We start from the raw sequence: 15,755 nt of genomic DNA on the forward strand, positions 1-15,755 counted from the left end.
TGCTAGATTGAAGGGAATTGATTCTTGGGGTCCTTACAATAAATTGACTTGTTCAGGGTTAAAAGGGTCTAGAAGAAGGACTTGGATTCCCACATCCCTCTTTCTTTTCACCTAGGGCTAAAGAAATTCCTCTTATATTGTTAAGTCAGTGTTTGGGTAGTTGGGGAAGGAAAGGAGATGTAAATTTCTGGTCTGTGTTTTTGTATTGACACCTAAAGCTAAAAATTTTCCTTCTTTTCTTTCATCTTTGCTACAACCTTATTTAATGGTATTAAAACCAAAAGCATGTTTTCTCTTTGAGAAAGATCTCTAGGGGAAAAAAGCACTCTTCACCCCAACCTCCTCAGGCCTCTCCTGTGTCTTTAAAAATCCTGAACTAGAGACTCCTGTTTATAAAGACTTCTGTGTATGTACCTTTTTTTTGTTTTTTAACAAAATTCTGAAATGGAACCTAATCTCACATGCCCTTGGATCAAAAAGTAGCAAATCCTGGAAAAGAAAGCGAGCAGATTGATATGGAACGGGGTGCATTTCTGGCAGAGGGTCCCAATACGAATTCATTTGATGAAGGGGATGTGTTGGCTGTTCGTTTGCGGCATGTTTTAATCCATTTCGCTTTGATAGCAACAGGGATCAACGGGGATTTGAAAGTCTGCCCCTCCTTTTTCTTCTAAAGCGGATTTCATCTTTTTTTCTAGGTGTAGTTATACTGAGTAGGACTCTTGGCTACAAATAAAAGGTCCCTGGAGCTAGTCTAAGCACAAAGGCTACTTTTTTTTTAATAAGCAAACTGGTGTCCTGTAGAAACCTAGGGCAGAAAGGCCAGCAGGCTGGGCCCAGGACCTAAAGCAGGAGAGGCAAAAGGAAGAGGAACCCAGGTTGGACTTTCCTTCTCCTGGTGAGACTGTGTATTCCTCTCTTTGAAGGTTCTCATTCTGTGCTCAAAGCAAAGTACCAAGGTTTCATGCTCCACGTCCAGCCATATGGAAAGACTAACTTCACCCCAGTTCCAAATTCCTGGGGGAGAAATCACATGTTGGCAGTGTGGGTCCCCTAGGCCAGGAGCGTGGAGCTAAGGAATCATGGCTGACATTGATTATTTACTGAGTGTCAGGTGCTCTTCTGAGCATTTTCTTATTTAATCCTCGCAACAACCCTGAGAATAGAATCCCCGTATTATAGACAAAGGTACCAAGGGAAAGAGAGTTAAATAATTTGTGGTGTAGCTAATGAGTGCCAGAGCAGGAGCACAAACCCAGGCCACTCCAACTCCGGCCCCGTGTATTTGGGGGTGAGGGGAAGGTCCCAGAGGAGGGTGGATTCTAGAGAGCTGGGCAGGTTTCCCCAAATGCGTCTCTCTCTCCCGCATTACTTCTGCCCTTTAAATATGGCATTTTTTCCTCTGTGTTGTGTGGCTTAAACTCTCTTCCATGAGCGTATCTGTCCATATTCCCAAACTGAGGAATTCAAAACATTTGCATAGTTGCCTCCGCAGAAATCCTCTTAGCCTGTTGCAGATTATTTGAGGACGTGATCAGTGAGTAAATAACACTCAAAGACGGTCGCAAGCAGCTCTGCCCTTAGATGCGAGCCCCTTGTCTTTAATCAGGGCTGAAAACCAGCTGAGTTTAATGGCGTCACACTGCCCGTCTCAGGTCCACTGAGTACAAGGATATTATAAAATAATTAGGAAGTTGTTCTGAATCTTGGGTCTGAGCAGTAGCAAGTAAATAACGGAGCTTCCTAACTTTGGATCAGTGAGTATTAGGGAATTCCTGGATTGTTCTTTGTATGGTCTGCCTTTGATCTTGCATACTTTATCCAGGTACTTTATCAAACATGAGCTCTTTGACCTGAAATCCAGTGATATCCATCACATTGAAAGGTTTTTCTTTGTTTATATTCATTGGGATCATTTTCTATAAACCAGAACTAACTATATTTGAAAAAAAAAAAAAGTGTGTCACTTTTATCCCTGGAAAGGAGAGAGAGAGAATTGGCCATGACTCAGGAGATAAACATGCTTATTGTTATGATTCTTTGGGTTGCCATTGGCGAAGCAATACACACAGAACCCAAGCCCGTATCTAGAATGTTTTTACTATTAGAGCCTCTCGTAGCCAATCCCATCGCTTTTAAAATGTGTTTAAAAGCCATTCGCTTAAAAATGTTTTAAAACTCTTGCTATATAATTAGATAGTAAATGCCTGTGGGTGTGTAATTGCCGTGCTGGGTACTAGACTGACTCACAAGAAGACAGCTGAAGCCCATGGGGGACATGCAGGTAGCTCATCCCACAGGACATTTCCTGGCAGGTGAGCCAAGGCAGCTTCTTCAAGGGGTGAAAGACAGAACTCACATATTTACAGGTGAATTTGAGTCAAGAGCAGACTTCTGTAGAAAGGGTAGATTTGACAAGGGCTAAAAGAGAAGCCTATGTAGAAAGATACGCTTGGATTCATGCGCTTAGGTTGCAGGGAATACAACTTAACTCAGACCAGCTAAGTAAAGGGCCAGGTGCCAGTCCCATGAACACGTGGGTCAGATCATGCCAGGCCTCGTGAGAACCATCTCTGGGTGGCTGCTCAGGATCAAAGCTCATTTCTTCATCCCTCAGAGTCCTCACGGTGTATGTTGTGTTGCTTGTCTTCACGCCCATCTGATTCCATTCCATCTGTCCGGCAATAATGTCTGCTTGTACATGGCCCAACCCCAAGTCAGCACAACCTTACAAGCCCATGCCAGTGATGATGGGTTGTCTAGGTTTCTTAATTCGGATTCTTGAAGGTAAGAGAGAGAGGGGGATGGGGGGTTGGCCTGTCCCAGCCTATTAACGGATTCCCAGCCCAGCTATGAACTGGTTCTCTTTCGATGGGGAGACCACCCTTGATCCGGTCATCAGGGGCCGGGAGAGCAAGATCACATGGCATTTTCCTCTCTCAAACATGAACACCGAGGTCTGTCCCTTCTTTCAGAGCAATTTCTAGAAAAGTGGGGGGTGGCCAGGGGAAGCAATGAAACCAGCCAAGTTTAGATGACAAGGCAGGGCATCCAGCCAGATGAGAAGCGCTAGGGCTCTGTCCACGAAGAGAGAGAAGAGCTGAAACGCGCATGGAATGTACATAGATCGTCCATGAGTTGATACTAGGGAGTCGGGAGGGTTTGCTGGGGCCACAGAGAGCAGGACACACAGTCACATGGAACAGGCCTCTTCAGAGGCCCTGTCAGGCCTTGCTCTCATCCTGCCTGGGTGTGCAACCACACTATATACTCACCACACCAAAAGCTTCCAGCAGCTGGTAGTTGTGAATGTGTTTTGGGGTGGACAGGCCCAATTATTTGGTTTTAGGACTGTCCTGGAAAACTGGAAACAGATCATTGTTTTGGGAGTCTGAGAAGTTCATGAGCTCCGATACGAAGCTCAAGAATGAAGATCGTAGGGTCCTTGTGAGAAGGGGTTACGTCTACTTTGTCTTCATTGAGTGATTCCAGTGGGAGGGTTAGTGCCTTAACTGGAGTTGATCTTCAGAGGTGTTGGCTGGTTGGAGGAATGGGATTAAGAGACTGGAATGGAAGAAGGACGGAAATGGAAGAGAAAGAGCACAGCCAGGAAAGTGAGAGGAAGGGATGTTGGGGAGAGAAAGGAGAGGGAGAAAGCAGAGAAGGGGGAAAGATACAGAGGGTAGAGGAACGTATACGCTTTGATTCTCCCATTCATTCAGTGGATATCTTTTGAGCATTTACCTGCTAGGTACCAGCCACGGGGCTAGGCAGAGGGGATGCGGCGGCATGCAGAGGAGACAGAGTCTCTACTTTTACAAAACCTACCTTGTTTTGGGAGAGGTCAGCTTCCAAAGAGTAACAATGAGTCATTCAAAATCACAAATTGTGATCAGTGCTATGAAGGAAACAAACGAGAGGTTGAGAGAGCCACTGTCAAGGCTGGGGAGAGAGGGTTCCATCTTTAAATTGTGTGATCAGAGACATCTTCTTGGAGGAATGAATTGCCCTTTTCTGGAACAAGGTACATTCTGGAAGAAGGAAGAAGAGGAGGCTGGGAAAGCTCAGTTGCAGAATGAGACATTAAAAAACAAAGCAGAACAAACAAAACGCTATGAGTCGTGCAAACAGCCTCCGTTCTGTTGACATAGTGTAGTAAGTAAGTAGCAAGCCTATTCCACCAGGAAGTTAAAATGATCAGACATAAACTATTCCATAATCTTAGAGACCCCAAGAGTAGGAAATGATCAGAAATGTAAGGAGCAATCAATTCACACAGTACTTTGCAAGTAGTTAGGGGGCTCTGGAAATAAACGTAGACTCCGGAAAAGGATCGCTAAGGGATTTCAGACTCATAAATAATCAATTACTGAGCTTCTTTATCTACGTAAAATGGAGAGGAAAAATAGCAAAGACCCAGGGTTTGAAGAGAGATTGGCTTGAAAAAGATGTTTTTAATAAATTGCAGTGTTTTGAGGCTTTGGAATTTAAAAACCGTTCACTGTATTATTTCCTCAGCAGCAGAAAAAAATAACCTGCACATTTCACCATGCTGTCGTTTTTAAACATTAGATTTTGACAGCCATGATAATCTTGCTTAAACTCGATTCGTTTCGGTATAGTTATTCATCGTGTGCCAAATAACCATCATTAATCCACGCTCCGTGTTCGTCAGCTGCTCTACAGAGGTTTTCCATCTTCAGCCCAGCCGAGGGTGCTGGTGTAGCCCCTCTCCTCCTCCTTGCCCCCATGGAGAAGGAGATTTTGCGGTGTAACCCACGCCAAATGTATCTGTGAATAAAAAGGCACATCTGTTATTTTTACGTATGCACTCTTTTTTTTTTTTAATTGGAGTATAATTGCTTTACAATGTCGTGTGAGTTTCTGCTGTACAGTGAAGTGAATCAGCTATATGTATACAGACATCCCCCAGCCTTGGGCCTCCCTCCCCCGCCCATCCCACCCATCTAGGTCATTACAGAGCACGGAGCTGAGCTCCCTGTGCTACACAGCAGGTTCCCACTAGCTATCTGTTTTACACATGGTAGTGTATTTATGTCAAACTTTATCTCCCACTTCATCCCACCCTAACCCTTCCCCTCTGTGTCTACACGTCCATTGTCTACGTCTGCGGCTCTATTCCTGCCCTGCAAATAGGTTCATGTAAATGTCCACCTGTGCACTCTTGATTGCCCTTTCTTTTAGTAACAGCACGCAGTTCTCTCAGGGGAATTACTCTTCGCCCATTGCATGCAGTCTTAGAGCCCTGCCCGCCCCTGACTCGCACTTAACTAGTCAGACCATCTCCTGGGAACCTGAGTCTGGGAATCCAAGAGCAGAAAGTGGGCAAGGCTGGTCCATCCTGGCAGCAATGCCGAGAAGCTGACATTAATTAGTCCCCACACCCAGATCCCAGGAGCCACCCCACTTCCTGCCCCAATTCAGCTTTCCCTCTGATTTTTTGAGCTACCTCCTCTCTTTCCAAAGGAAAAAAAATATTTTTTGCCTCACATGCTAGAATCAAAGTTGATTACTTGCAACCTAATAAAGATTTATATATCTTGAATATTTTAGGACAAAGCAGTCTATTTATATAACAACTTTCCTACCATTATCTTACCTCTTTGAAGAAATCGAGTTTGCCCCCCCCAAAAAAAATTAAATGCTTTATCTTTTCTAAAACACACTCTGATTTCCAAACTCTTCGCCATGATCAGGCCATTTTCTCCTCCTCAAATGCTCTTCCAGGCTTCTATTTCTAACTGTCAGAATCCTATCCTTACTATATAAGTCTAAGTTTAAGTAAAGCTTTACCAAAATGCCTTCCTTTTATAAACTCTGATAAAAAATGTTCATTTCTAAAAAAAAAAAAATGTTCATTTCTGTACTATCTCCCTTAGAAGAGTATAAATTCCCGAAGGGCAGGGGCAGTGCCGTATCACCCAGTGACACCAATGCCTTGCATTGTGGTGAACAAATACTTGTTTCAGTTCTATTCTCACGGAATTTCACGTTTCTTCCTCTGGAAAATTCTGAAGGGAAGGTAAACACGTGAATTGAATTCTGTCTGGGACCGAATTTCACATGTGATATTCAGTAGCTGTGGTTCCTAGCTGATCTTCGGGAAATCTACAAACCCCTAAATTTGTAAGCAGATATTCTTCATATATTTTTCCAAAGACAGAGTCTAAAGCTTTCATTAGATTCTCAGAGAGATCTGTGACTCATAAAAGGTTAAGAAGGTCTGGCCACCTGCATGTCTAGAGGCAATTGGTGTAAAACATTTACCACCAATGTGCTATGTGTCTAGAAGGATGCCAGGCTCATTCCATTTAAGTTACCTTGTTTTATCCTTCTAGTAGCCTAATGCAATAGTTCTTGTAATGGCAATAGCAATGATAATAGTAATGATCACAGCTTACATTTACGGGGTGTACCTTCTGTGTGCAGTGAGCACTGTTCCAAGTACTTCTATATATGAACTCATTTAATACTTCCCCAAATCCTACGAGTGATATTTACAATTCTTCCCCTTTTACAGATAATGAAACTGAGGCCCAGAAAAATCATGCCATTTGCTTGAGTTCATGCAACTAATGGCAGAGTTTTGTACTGAAACCCAACAGCTTGACTCTAAAGCTTGCTTCTTAGCCACTCTGCTGTTAGGTCACAGCTAACACGTGGTAGAGCTGGGATTCAAATCTGCATCATTTAACTTCTCTTCAGTGCTTCTAAACTGAGGCCAAGGGTTTCAGCAACTCACCCAAGTTTTTAGAACTAGGAGGTGGTAGAAGCCAACTCTGAACCTACCTGTCTTATTACAAAGCCTTTCGGAAGAATTTCAGTAAAGTAGGTGTTAACTCTTCACTAAATGTTGGACAGAATTCGCCTGTGAAGCCATCTGGTCCTGGACTTTTGTTTGTTGGAAGATTTTTTAATCACAGTTTCAATTTCAGTACTTGTGATTGGTCTGTTCATAGTTTCTGTTTCTTCCTGGTTCAGTCTTGGAAGAATTTGTCCTTTCTAAGAATTTGTCCATTTCTTCCAGGTTATCCATTAATTGGCATGTAGTTGCTTGCAGTAGTCTCTTATGATCCTTTGTATTTCTGTGGTGTCCATTGTACCTTCTCCTTTTTCATTTCTAATTTTATTGATTTGAGTCCTCTCCCTTTTTTTCTTGATGAGTCTGGCTCAGGGTTTATCGATTTTGTTTATTTTCTCAAAGAACCAGCTTTTAGTTTCAGTGATCTTTGCTCTTGTTTTCTTCATCTCTATTTCATTTATTTCTGCTCTGATCTTTATGGCTTCTTTCCTTCTACTACCTTTGGGTTTTGTTTGTTCTTCTTTCTCTAGTTCCTTTAGGTGTAAGGTTATATCGTTTATTTGAGATTTTTCTTGTTTCTTGAGGTAAAATTGTATTGCTATAAACTTCCCTCTTAGAACTGCTTTTGCTGCATCCCATAGGTTTTGGATTGTCATATTTTCGTTGTTATTTGTCTCTAGGTATTTTTTGATTTCCTATTTGATTTCTTCAGGGATCCATCAGTTATTTAGTAACATATTGTTTAGACTCTATGTCTTTGTGTTTTGCCTTTGAGTGATGCCCTCATTGGGCTCGGTCGTCTAAGGAGGCTGCAAAGAGAGGAAAAGTTTTCTTTTTGTAGTAGAGTCCTTAAACTACTTAGGAAGAGGCAAAAAACCTTCATCACCAATCTTAAACTCCATGAAGGCAGGACCTATACACATAGCAGGCATTTGATAAATATTTGTTCATTCCATCAATCCGTGCGTTTACAAAAACAGAGGTAGTGTCTAGGGCAATTCATTCAGGAGAGAATACTGGCAGGTGCTTAAGCAGGGACTGCAAATCCAAATGGCCGGGCAGGTATCAGAAAGGAGTGAGGTGACTCATGGGATTAAAAAAAAGGCAGCTATTGGGCTGGGGTCAGGTCACAGTTCAGAAGCACAAAAGCATGTTTAGATATTTTCACTCCCACTATCCTCACATCCACCCTCTTCACGGAAGTGCAGCAAAGTCACACAACTAATAGAGGAGTTGGGATTCAGACCTTGATAGTATAATTTCATGATGAGCACCACTCTCTCCCAGCTGTGGATTATGTATGCGCAAGCGTGGAGGTGAATGCAGGTAAGGGAAACATCCTGGTGGAATGGAGTTCTCCCAAGAGAAGGAAAGTCTCATCGTGTGTTGTGAACAGTTAGGAATTAGAGGGTGCTTGGATGTCACAGCAGTCTGTGAGTTTTATGTTTTGTTTTGTTTTGTGGCCGCACCACGCGGCTTGCGAGATCTTAGTTCCACAACCAGGGATTGAACCTGCGCCCTCGGCAGTGAAAGCTCCAAGTCCTAATCCCTGGACTGCCGGGGAATTCCCCAGTGGCATGTGATTTCTGAATGGTAGAAATATTACACACCATCTGCCAGAGGGGATGTGCGATGACGTCTTCATTCTTTGCTTTCCATCTCGAAGGTTTCTGTAAATAACCTCTAAGCAGGGGTCCTTTCCATGAGAAGGGAATGACATCAACCCAACCAACAAGCACATCTTTATGACGCTCTTCTGACACTGGTAATTGATTTGCTCTAAGCCTTCTGTGCTGTCACTCGGGGCCTTTCTTATGGTCAGTGGCACACGTTTGCAGAGAACTTTGATCCATCCTCCTCTAGCCCCGGCCCTTAAAGGCACCAGGAAGGAGGAGCCAGGAAGCTCAGGGGTTATGAGCTTATTGCTGATTTTATACTCCCTCGTCACCAAGAAGAAATTTACTGAGTCCATCAGGGTTAGAGCAGAGTTTCTCGACCTTGGCACTACTACAGTGGTGGGGCTTGCTGTTCACTGAGAATATTTATAGCATCCTGGCCTCTACCCACCAGATGCCAGTAGCAGCCTCGTCATGTATGATGAACAATGTCTCCCTCCAAACACTGCCAGGTGGTCCCGGGAGACTGCAGGGTAGCATCACCCCTGGCTAAGAACCACAGGCTTAGAGATGCAAACACGCACAAGGACACATGTGCACATGCTCACCCACAGTGTATATAGTCACCTTGACAGGGGGACTTCTTTTTGTGTTGCTTTTTGTTGTTGTTTTCCTATTGTAGTATTTTGTTTCTTGTTTTTTTCCTTCACTTCGTTTCTGTTGGTTGGTTGCTTTTTTTTTTTTTTTTTTTTTTTTTTTGCTGTACGCGGACCTCTAACTGCTGTGGCCTCTCCCGTTGCAGAGCACAGGCTCCGGACGCACAGGCCCAGCGGCCACGGCTCACGGGCCCAGCAGCTCCGCAGCATGTGGGATCCTCCCGGAACGGGGCACGAACCTGTGTCCCCTGCATCAGCAGGCAGACTCCCAACCACTGCGCCACCAGGGAAGCCCTGGTTGGTTGCTTTTTAATCTGAAGAAGAACCTTTGCTTCAATCTTGACTCTAATTTTTCAAGTTGGTCCATTTCACAAAACCTTTTCAAAGAGTTGATTGTAACTGCTAATGCTATGGACCACCGCCGTGTGCTTGTCAGTCTGCTATGCATTTTACATGAGCTTTGTAAAAATTGAATCATCAAAATAACAGGGCAATCCTGTTACATCCATCTTGCGGATGAGGAAATTGAAACACAGGCCGGTTAAGTCACTGGACCCAGGTTGCACTGATTTTGAGTGACAGAGTTGGGATTCTGATCCAGGCTGTCTGCTGCCCTCATTTGCCTTCTTGTCTAAGATGCTATATTGCCCTCCTCTTTGCGGTGAAACCTCCAACATCACTAATGTGTGCTCCTTCAGTTCCTGATCTCAGAATATCGACAAACGTGGTAAAATCTGAGCTACAAGTCACAATCACAGTCACGCGCTTTGAAATCCCGTGTGGTGTGCAGTTTATGGAAACGTTGGTTTCGTCGCTGACACTGATTGTACACACATATCTTTCTCTTGTCACCACCAGAGTGTCTGTACGTGTTCCCCTGCCAGTGGAACTACCGTCCTGATCACTGCATGTACGGAAGCAATTGCAGAGCGGCCGAGCGGGAAGGCGTGTCTGTCCTGCATGGGAACCGAGGCGTCTACCATGATGAGAAGCAGCCAACTTTCAAAGCGCTCTATGAAGCAATCCGAGATGTAAGTGTGTTCTCACCCCCCATTCAGCAGACATGTACTTAGCAGCATGAAGCAGTGCAGGTGCTGTGGTCACCCGTCCCTTTGAAGGCCAAATAATTCCCAGAAGCATTGAGTTCTACCGCTTTTCCCCAACCTCACTCACGCTACGTCACTCCATCCACTTGCCACCTGGTACTATACTTTGTCCACTCTTGACTTAATATTTCCAAGAAAGTCACTCATTTCTTTTTCTCTGAAATAAATTCGCTGAAGGAGGAAGTGTCCTATCAGACAGAGAAACCCTTGGTAACTGACTATACTGCTGAACTGAACGAATAAGCATTTTCAGAACTCTAATGGAAAACTCAGGAATTCATAAAAGTGCTAACAAAAGATCAAGATGAAAACAAAAATTAATTACATGGGACTGAGTGAACTGATGAGGATGATTATAATTTTTGTGACTTTCTGTCACAAAAAAGAAGAGAACAGTAAGCAAAAAAAAAAAAAAAGAAAGAGAAACTCTGTGCTATTTGCCATAATAAAGGGTCAGAGGTTAGGATATAGGTAATACAATAAAAATAAAATATTATGCAGCTCAAGCTAAGTGTGTTGCCTGGTTGCCAGCTCCACCCTATTGACCAAGCAGGTGTCGAGGTGGTCATTTAGGACAGCGGTCCCCAACCTTTTTGGCACCAGGGACGCATTACAAGGAAGATGATTTTTCCACGGATTGGGTGGGAGGCTGGGAGGGCGTGGGGGATGGTTCAGGCGGTAATGCCAGCGACGGGGAGCGGCACACGAAGCTTCGCTTGCTTGCCCACCGCTCACCTCCTGCTGTGCAGCCCGGCTCCTAACAGGCTGCGGACCGGTACCAGTCCAAGGACCAGGAGTTGGGGACTCCTGAGTTAGGACCAGGAGCCAAACCAAAGTGACAATCAAGTCTTTATTTATGGACTGCCACAGTGCGAGCAAGAGGCAAGAAGAGGCACCAGCTCTCGGTGGTCCATTTTTATCCACCAAAGGATGCTGGCTGAGGGTCAAGTGGCTGCAGCACGGAGGCAGGAATATCTCCTGAATAAAAGGCTTTTGCATCTTTACGGGCCCAGGAATCTTGGGGAAGAGGAGAGGGAAGGAAGAGGGGAGGAGGAGAAAGGTACCCCCCCACACACCTCCCAAAGGAGGCCTCCACATGGAGGTGCTTGGGGCAGGGATGCAAACATGCGTATAAGCCAGGGTGGCTCATACACACAAAGAAAACTGCAGCTCGCTGCCATGCACCAAGTCTGGGAGGACAGCTTTCCCCCGAGACATGCCAGACAGCCTTGTAATTGCCTCTGGCTGAGTGTGAAGATCACACCAACTATTCTGGCCTGGAGCTGAGGCGCCCCCTCTTACTCCCTTGAAGAGGTTGATTTTAGCAGGAGCAGTTAAGACCTATGTGAACTATCTTCTTGCAGTAACTGGGAAGGTCGAAAGGACCTTGCTTTGTGGTTCACCACCTAATATCACGTCAAGTACTGCCTGCTGGTACCTGCATCCCTCACTTTGGGAAACACTGCTTTCCACATTGCCTTTCACCTTGAAGTTGGTGGGGCAGAACCAGCAACAGCTACTTTCAGAGATTTCCCTTTTGAAACTTTCATTCCAAAACGTAGAGTGTAGGGGTTGGCCAACTTGGGCCAAATATTGGGCCAAATCTGGCCCGTTTTTGTAAGACATGTGGGGTAAGAATGGTTTCTTAAATAGTTGGGAAAAAAATGAACAGAAGAATATTTCGTAACACAGTTTTATGAACTGTGTAACTGTGTAACAAAGTTTTATGAAATTCAAATTTCTCTGTTCATATAGTCTTATCGGGACACAGCAACAACTGTTCATGTTACGTATTGTCTGTGGCCACCGATATGCTACAAAGGCAAAGATGAGTAGCTGTGACAGACTGTACGGCCCACAGAGTCTGAAATATTTACTATCTAGCCCTTTACCGAAAAAATTTGCCAACCCCTGACAGAAGGCATGTAGATTTTATTAGAGGGTTTTTTCCTTGGGGATCTGGGAACCCTCATGATTCATGAAAAGGATTGGGCAGGAGTGAGGTGAGGGTGAATCCTGCAACACAGTAATGCATTTTTGCACGTATGAAAGTATGCATTTTGCTAAGGAGAATCCCAGAGAATTCCAATTCTGGAATCCCCAGAATTGTCTTCTGTGGAGGGAAAGAATTTCACGTGCCAATAAACTAACACCTCTTTTTTCTCCTGGGATTCCTGCTGTTGTTTCTCCAAAGCCAGGTGATTTAATTACACAGAAAATTTGTTCTGTACTTAGTGATATCACATTTAGATATTCAAACACTGACTCCAGGTGCACATCCATTCAGGAGTACAAATGGAAGGTACATAAGAATGCAGCAGACGTGGATATCAGAGCCATGCCCCAGGTTGTTCTGTACTCTGTCAGCCCTGGCCTGGGATTGAGCAACTATGGTTCTAGAGTTACAATCGGTCTTGTTTGTTTTCTGGGTGGATCAGAAAGAGGGCCAGATAACTGTTTCATAAATGATTCTGCATAATACACTCACTGATTTTCCTCAGTTGGGACTAAAAAGACAATTTTCGTTCACGCATTTCAATCAGGACAGTCACTAACCCCATCCTGAAATTCAAGTAAATATAGACAGACTTCATCATAAAAGACCTATTTCTCCACTTGCCACTGTGCACCCCAGTGCAGTGGAGTCAGGGCTTGGCTTTAGGCATCGACAGACCTGAGTTCAGGTCCCAATTTTGTCCCTTTCTGGTGATTAGTCATTAACTCTGTGCTCTTGACTTACTGAGCCTCAGTTTCCTCATCTGTGAAATGGGGATAATAATATTATCTACCTCATAAAACGTGTTGTGAGAATTCAACAAAATGATTGTTTTTACACTTTTAGTACAGCACCCGACATAGAGTTGTTCTCAATAATTAGAAGTTTCACACTCTTTTCTTTTCTTATCTTGTCCACATTTTCTCACTTGCTCTCTCCCTTCCCCTCTATAAATACTTTTCCTCTCTCTCTCTTTCGCTGTATGTCTCTTTCTTCCTTCATCTCTCTCTGAAAATATTCCTCCTGTCCCTCCCTCTTCCTTCTCTTCCCTCCCCTTCTCTCTCTCTCTCTCTCCCTCTCACACACACACACAAACACACATACTCACATACCCTAACTCTGTGTGTATGTTTGTGTGAAGGGTAAGTGTGATCTTCCCCCATCATGACCCAAGGAAAATTATATATGAGGCAGACATTCTGCCAGTAATTCTTTCAACAATCATCTCTGAAGAGCCTATTTTATGCAGGAACAATTCTAGGTTCTGGGAACTTAGAAGTCAACAAGACTGACAAAGCCCGCTCCTCATGAAACGTATATTTTGGGTGAGGAAGCCAGACAGTACTCACATAAATGAAGAAATCAATAAAACTCTTACCAGATAGTGGAAGGTTAAAGCAGGGTGCTGGGCATCCAGGATGGGCATCCAGGATGGAGAGGAAGGTTCACAAGCTCGGGTCCTCAGGGAGGCTTCTGCCAGCCTGAGCCTTGATCCCTGGGACAATCTGGGGAGAGATCCTGCCAAGTAGAAGAAATAACCTGGGAAAAGTCCCTGAGTCAGGAGTAAGTTTGTGTGCCCACCGACAGGGAAGAGGCCACAGTAACCAGAATGAACAGAAAAGGTAAGCGAGGAGGAGATGAGCAGGGAGAGTTCCGGGTCACATTGAACCTTTGGGGACAGGAGAGGGGTTGGAATCTTACTCTAATTGCAGCGGGAAGCCCCTGCAGGAAAACGACGTGCTCTGATTTATGCTTTAAAAATATCTCCGTGGTAACTTGGTGCAGGGGGTGCAAGAGTGAAAACAAAAAGGCTATCTATGAGACTTACTGCAGCCTTCCAGGTGAGAGATGGGGCTGGCGTGCACTTGGGTGGTGTTGGGAAGATGAGAGGCTGGACTCGGGATGTGCTGTAGAGGTAGAGTTTACGGTACTTGCTGTTGCACCAGGTGAAGGATGTGGGGGAAAGAGAGGAATCAAGCAGGGCTCCACGGTTTTGACCTATTCTGTTCCTGTCACTGGGGATACAGTGATGAAAAGGTGTTTATCAATGGTCTAAATTGTGCTGTGAAAGAAAAAGTGTTCCAAGCATGGTCTCGGACAGAACCCTTTTTTTGCATTACATAATGTGTAATCTCCTTCTGGGAAGAAATTCACATTTCTGATAAACATGCTTAAGCAATATTTCTGATGAACTTTAAGGGATTAAGACTTGTTCTAGGAAACTAGACACCCACCCACTCTGCTGTCAGGCAATAGTATCTGACTTTTCATCATTCTTATTTCCCTTTTGCTTTTTTCTCTAGTCTTTTTGTTTAGAATGTCCTTGCCAACAATGAATCTTTGACTTGACCTACTAGAGGCCTTTTCCCTTTCGACAAGACTGTGATAAAACTTTGACTCGTGTTCATAATTAGGTGGTCTGAAAGATTTATTTTGGGAAATACAGACATATTCCATAGGAAAACAAGATAATTTCTTTTTAAAGTCCAATATTAAGTGGGAAAAAACCGACAACCAATATTTGGTACCTGAATTACTAAAATAAAGTTCACTGATGATACATTTCACTAGTAGTTGTTAAACTCTGAACTTCGTGAGATTACCATAGTTCCTTCATTAAGATTGCTACAAAGGCAAGATATATGAACAATTCAGTGTTGGTTTTTTTTTTTTTTTTTTTTGCGGTACGCGGCCCTCTCACCGCTGTGGCCTCTCCCGTTGTGGAGCACAGGCTCCGGACGCGCAGGCTCAGCGGCCATGGCTCACAGTCCCAGCCGCTCCGCGGCATGTGGGATCTTCCCGGACCGGGGCACGAACCCGTGTCCCCTGCATCGGCAGGTGGACTCTCAACCACTGCGCCACCAGGGAAGCCCCAATTCAGTGTTTTATTGTAGTAGATTTCAAGTATCTACTTGAGTCTTTTTAAAAAATTTTATTGAAGTATAGTTGATTTATAATGTTGTGTTAATTTCTTCTGTACACCAAAGTAACTCAGTTATACATATATGTATTCTTTTTCATATTCTTTTCCATTATGGGGTTTGTCACAGGATATTGAACATAGTTTCCCGCGCTATACAGTAGGACCTTTTTGTTTATACTTGAGTCTTGCTTCTACTCAGCAAGAGCATGCTATAGAATATCCTGTCCTGGGAAATATACTTCACTCAGATTTTAAGAGCTTTTAAAACCCAAATAAATCATCTTTTTTTTTTTTTTTTTTAAGAGGTAAAGAAACAGGCCCCAAAAGGGTAAGTGATTGCCTGGGGTTGCACAGGACTGAATCAGGATTTGAACCTCGGTCCTCAGAGGTCCCTTCCTCTGTATCTAAAAACGTACCAAGCTGTGCCTGCATGTTTATATTAATTCCCTGTGTCATTTCTCAGTAAGTTATTTGCGTGTTAAATGGCATTTCAGTAACTAAAATACACTTTTCTTTTTTTTTATTTTTAACTCATCTTTCAGTTTCCCTTTCAAGACAATCTCTTTCAATCCATGTATTACCCTCTTCAGCTGAAGTTTTTGGAGACTGTGCACACTTTATGTGGACGAATCCCA

General features: G+C 43.8%; 1 protein-coding gene across 1 annotated transcript in view; it reads left to right on the forward strand.

Annotated features, from left to right (window-relative positions):
- The window catches only part of PPP4R2 (protein phosphatase 4 regulatory subunit 2), a 151,937-nt gene that overhangs the window by 64,174 nt on the left and 72,008 nt on the right, over positions 1 to 15,755 (forward strand). Inside the window, exon 4 of the mRNA XM_073787569.1 lies at positions 9,954 to 10,126. Coding sequence (XP_073643670.1) covers positions 9,954 to 10,126 — 173 coding nt within the window. The remainder of the gene's footprint in view (positions 1 to 9,953; positions 10,127 to 15,755) is intronic.

This window comes from Tursiops truncatus, chromosome 10, assembly GCF_011762595.2.
Source record: "Tursiops truncatus isolate mTurTru1 chromosome 10, mTurTru1.mat.Y, whole genome shotgun sequence".
Taxonomy (NCBI): Eukaryota; Metazoa; Chordata; class Mammalia; order Artiodactyla; family Delphinidae; genus Tursiops; species Tursiops truncatus.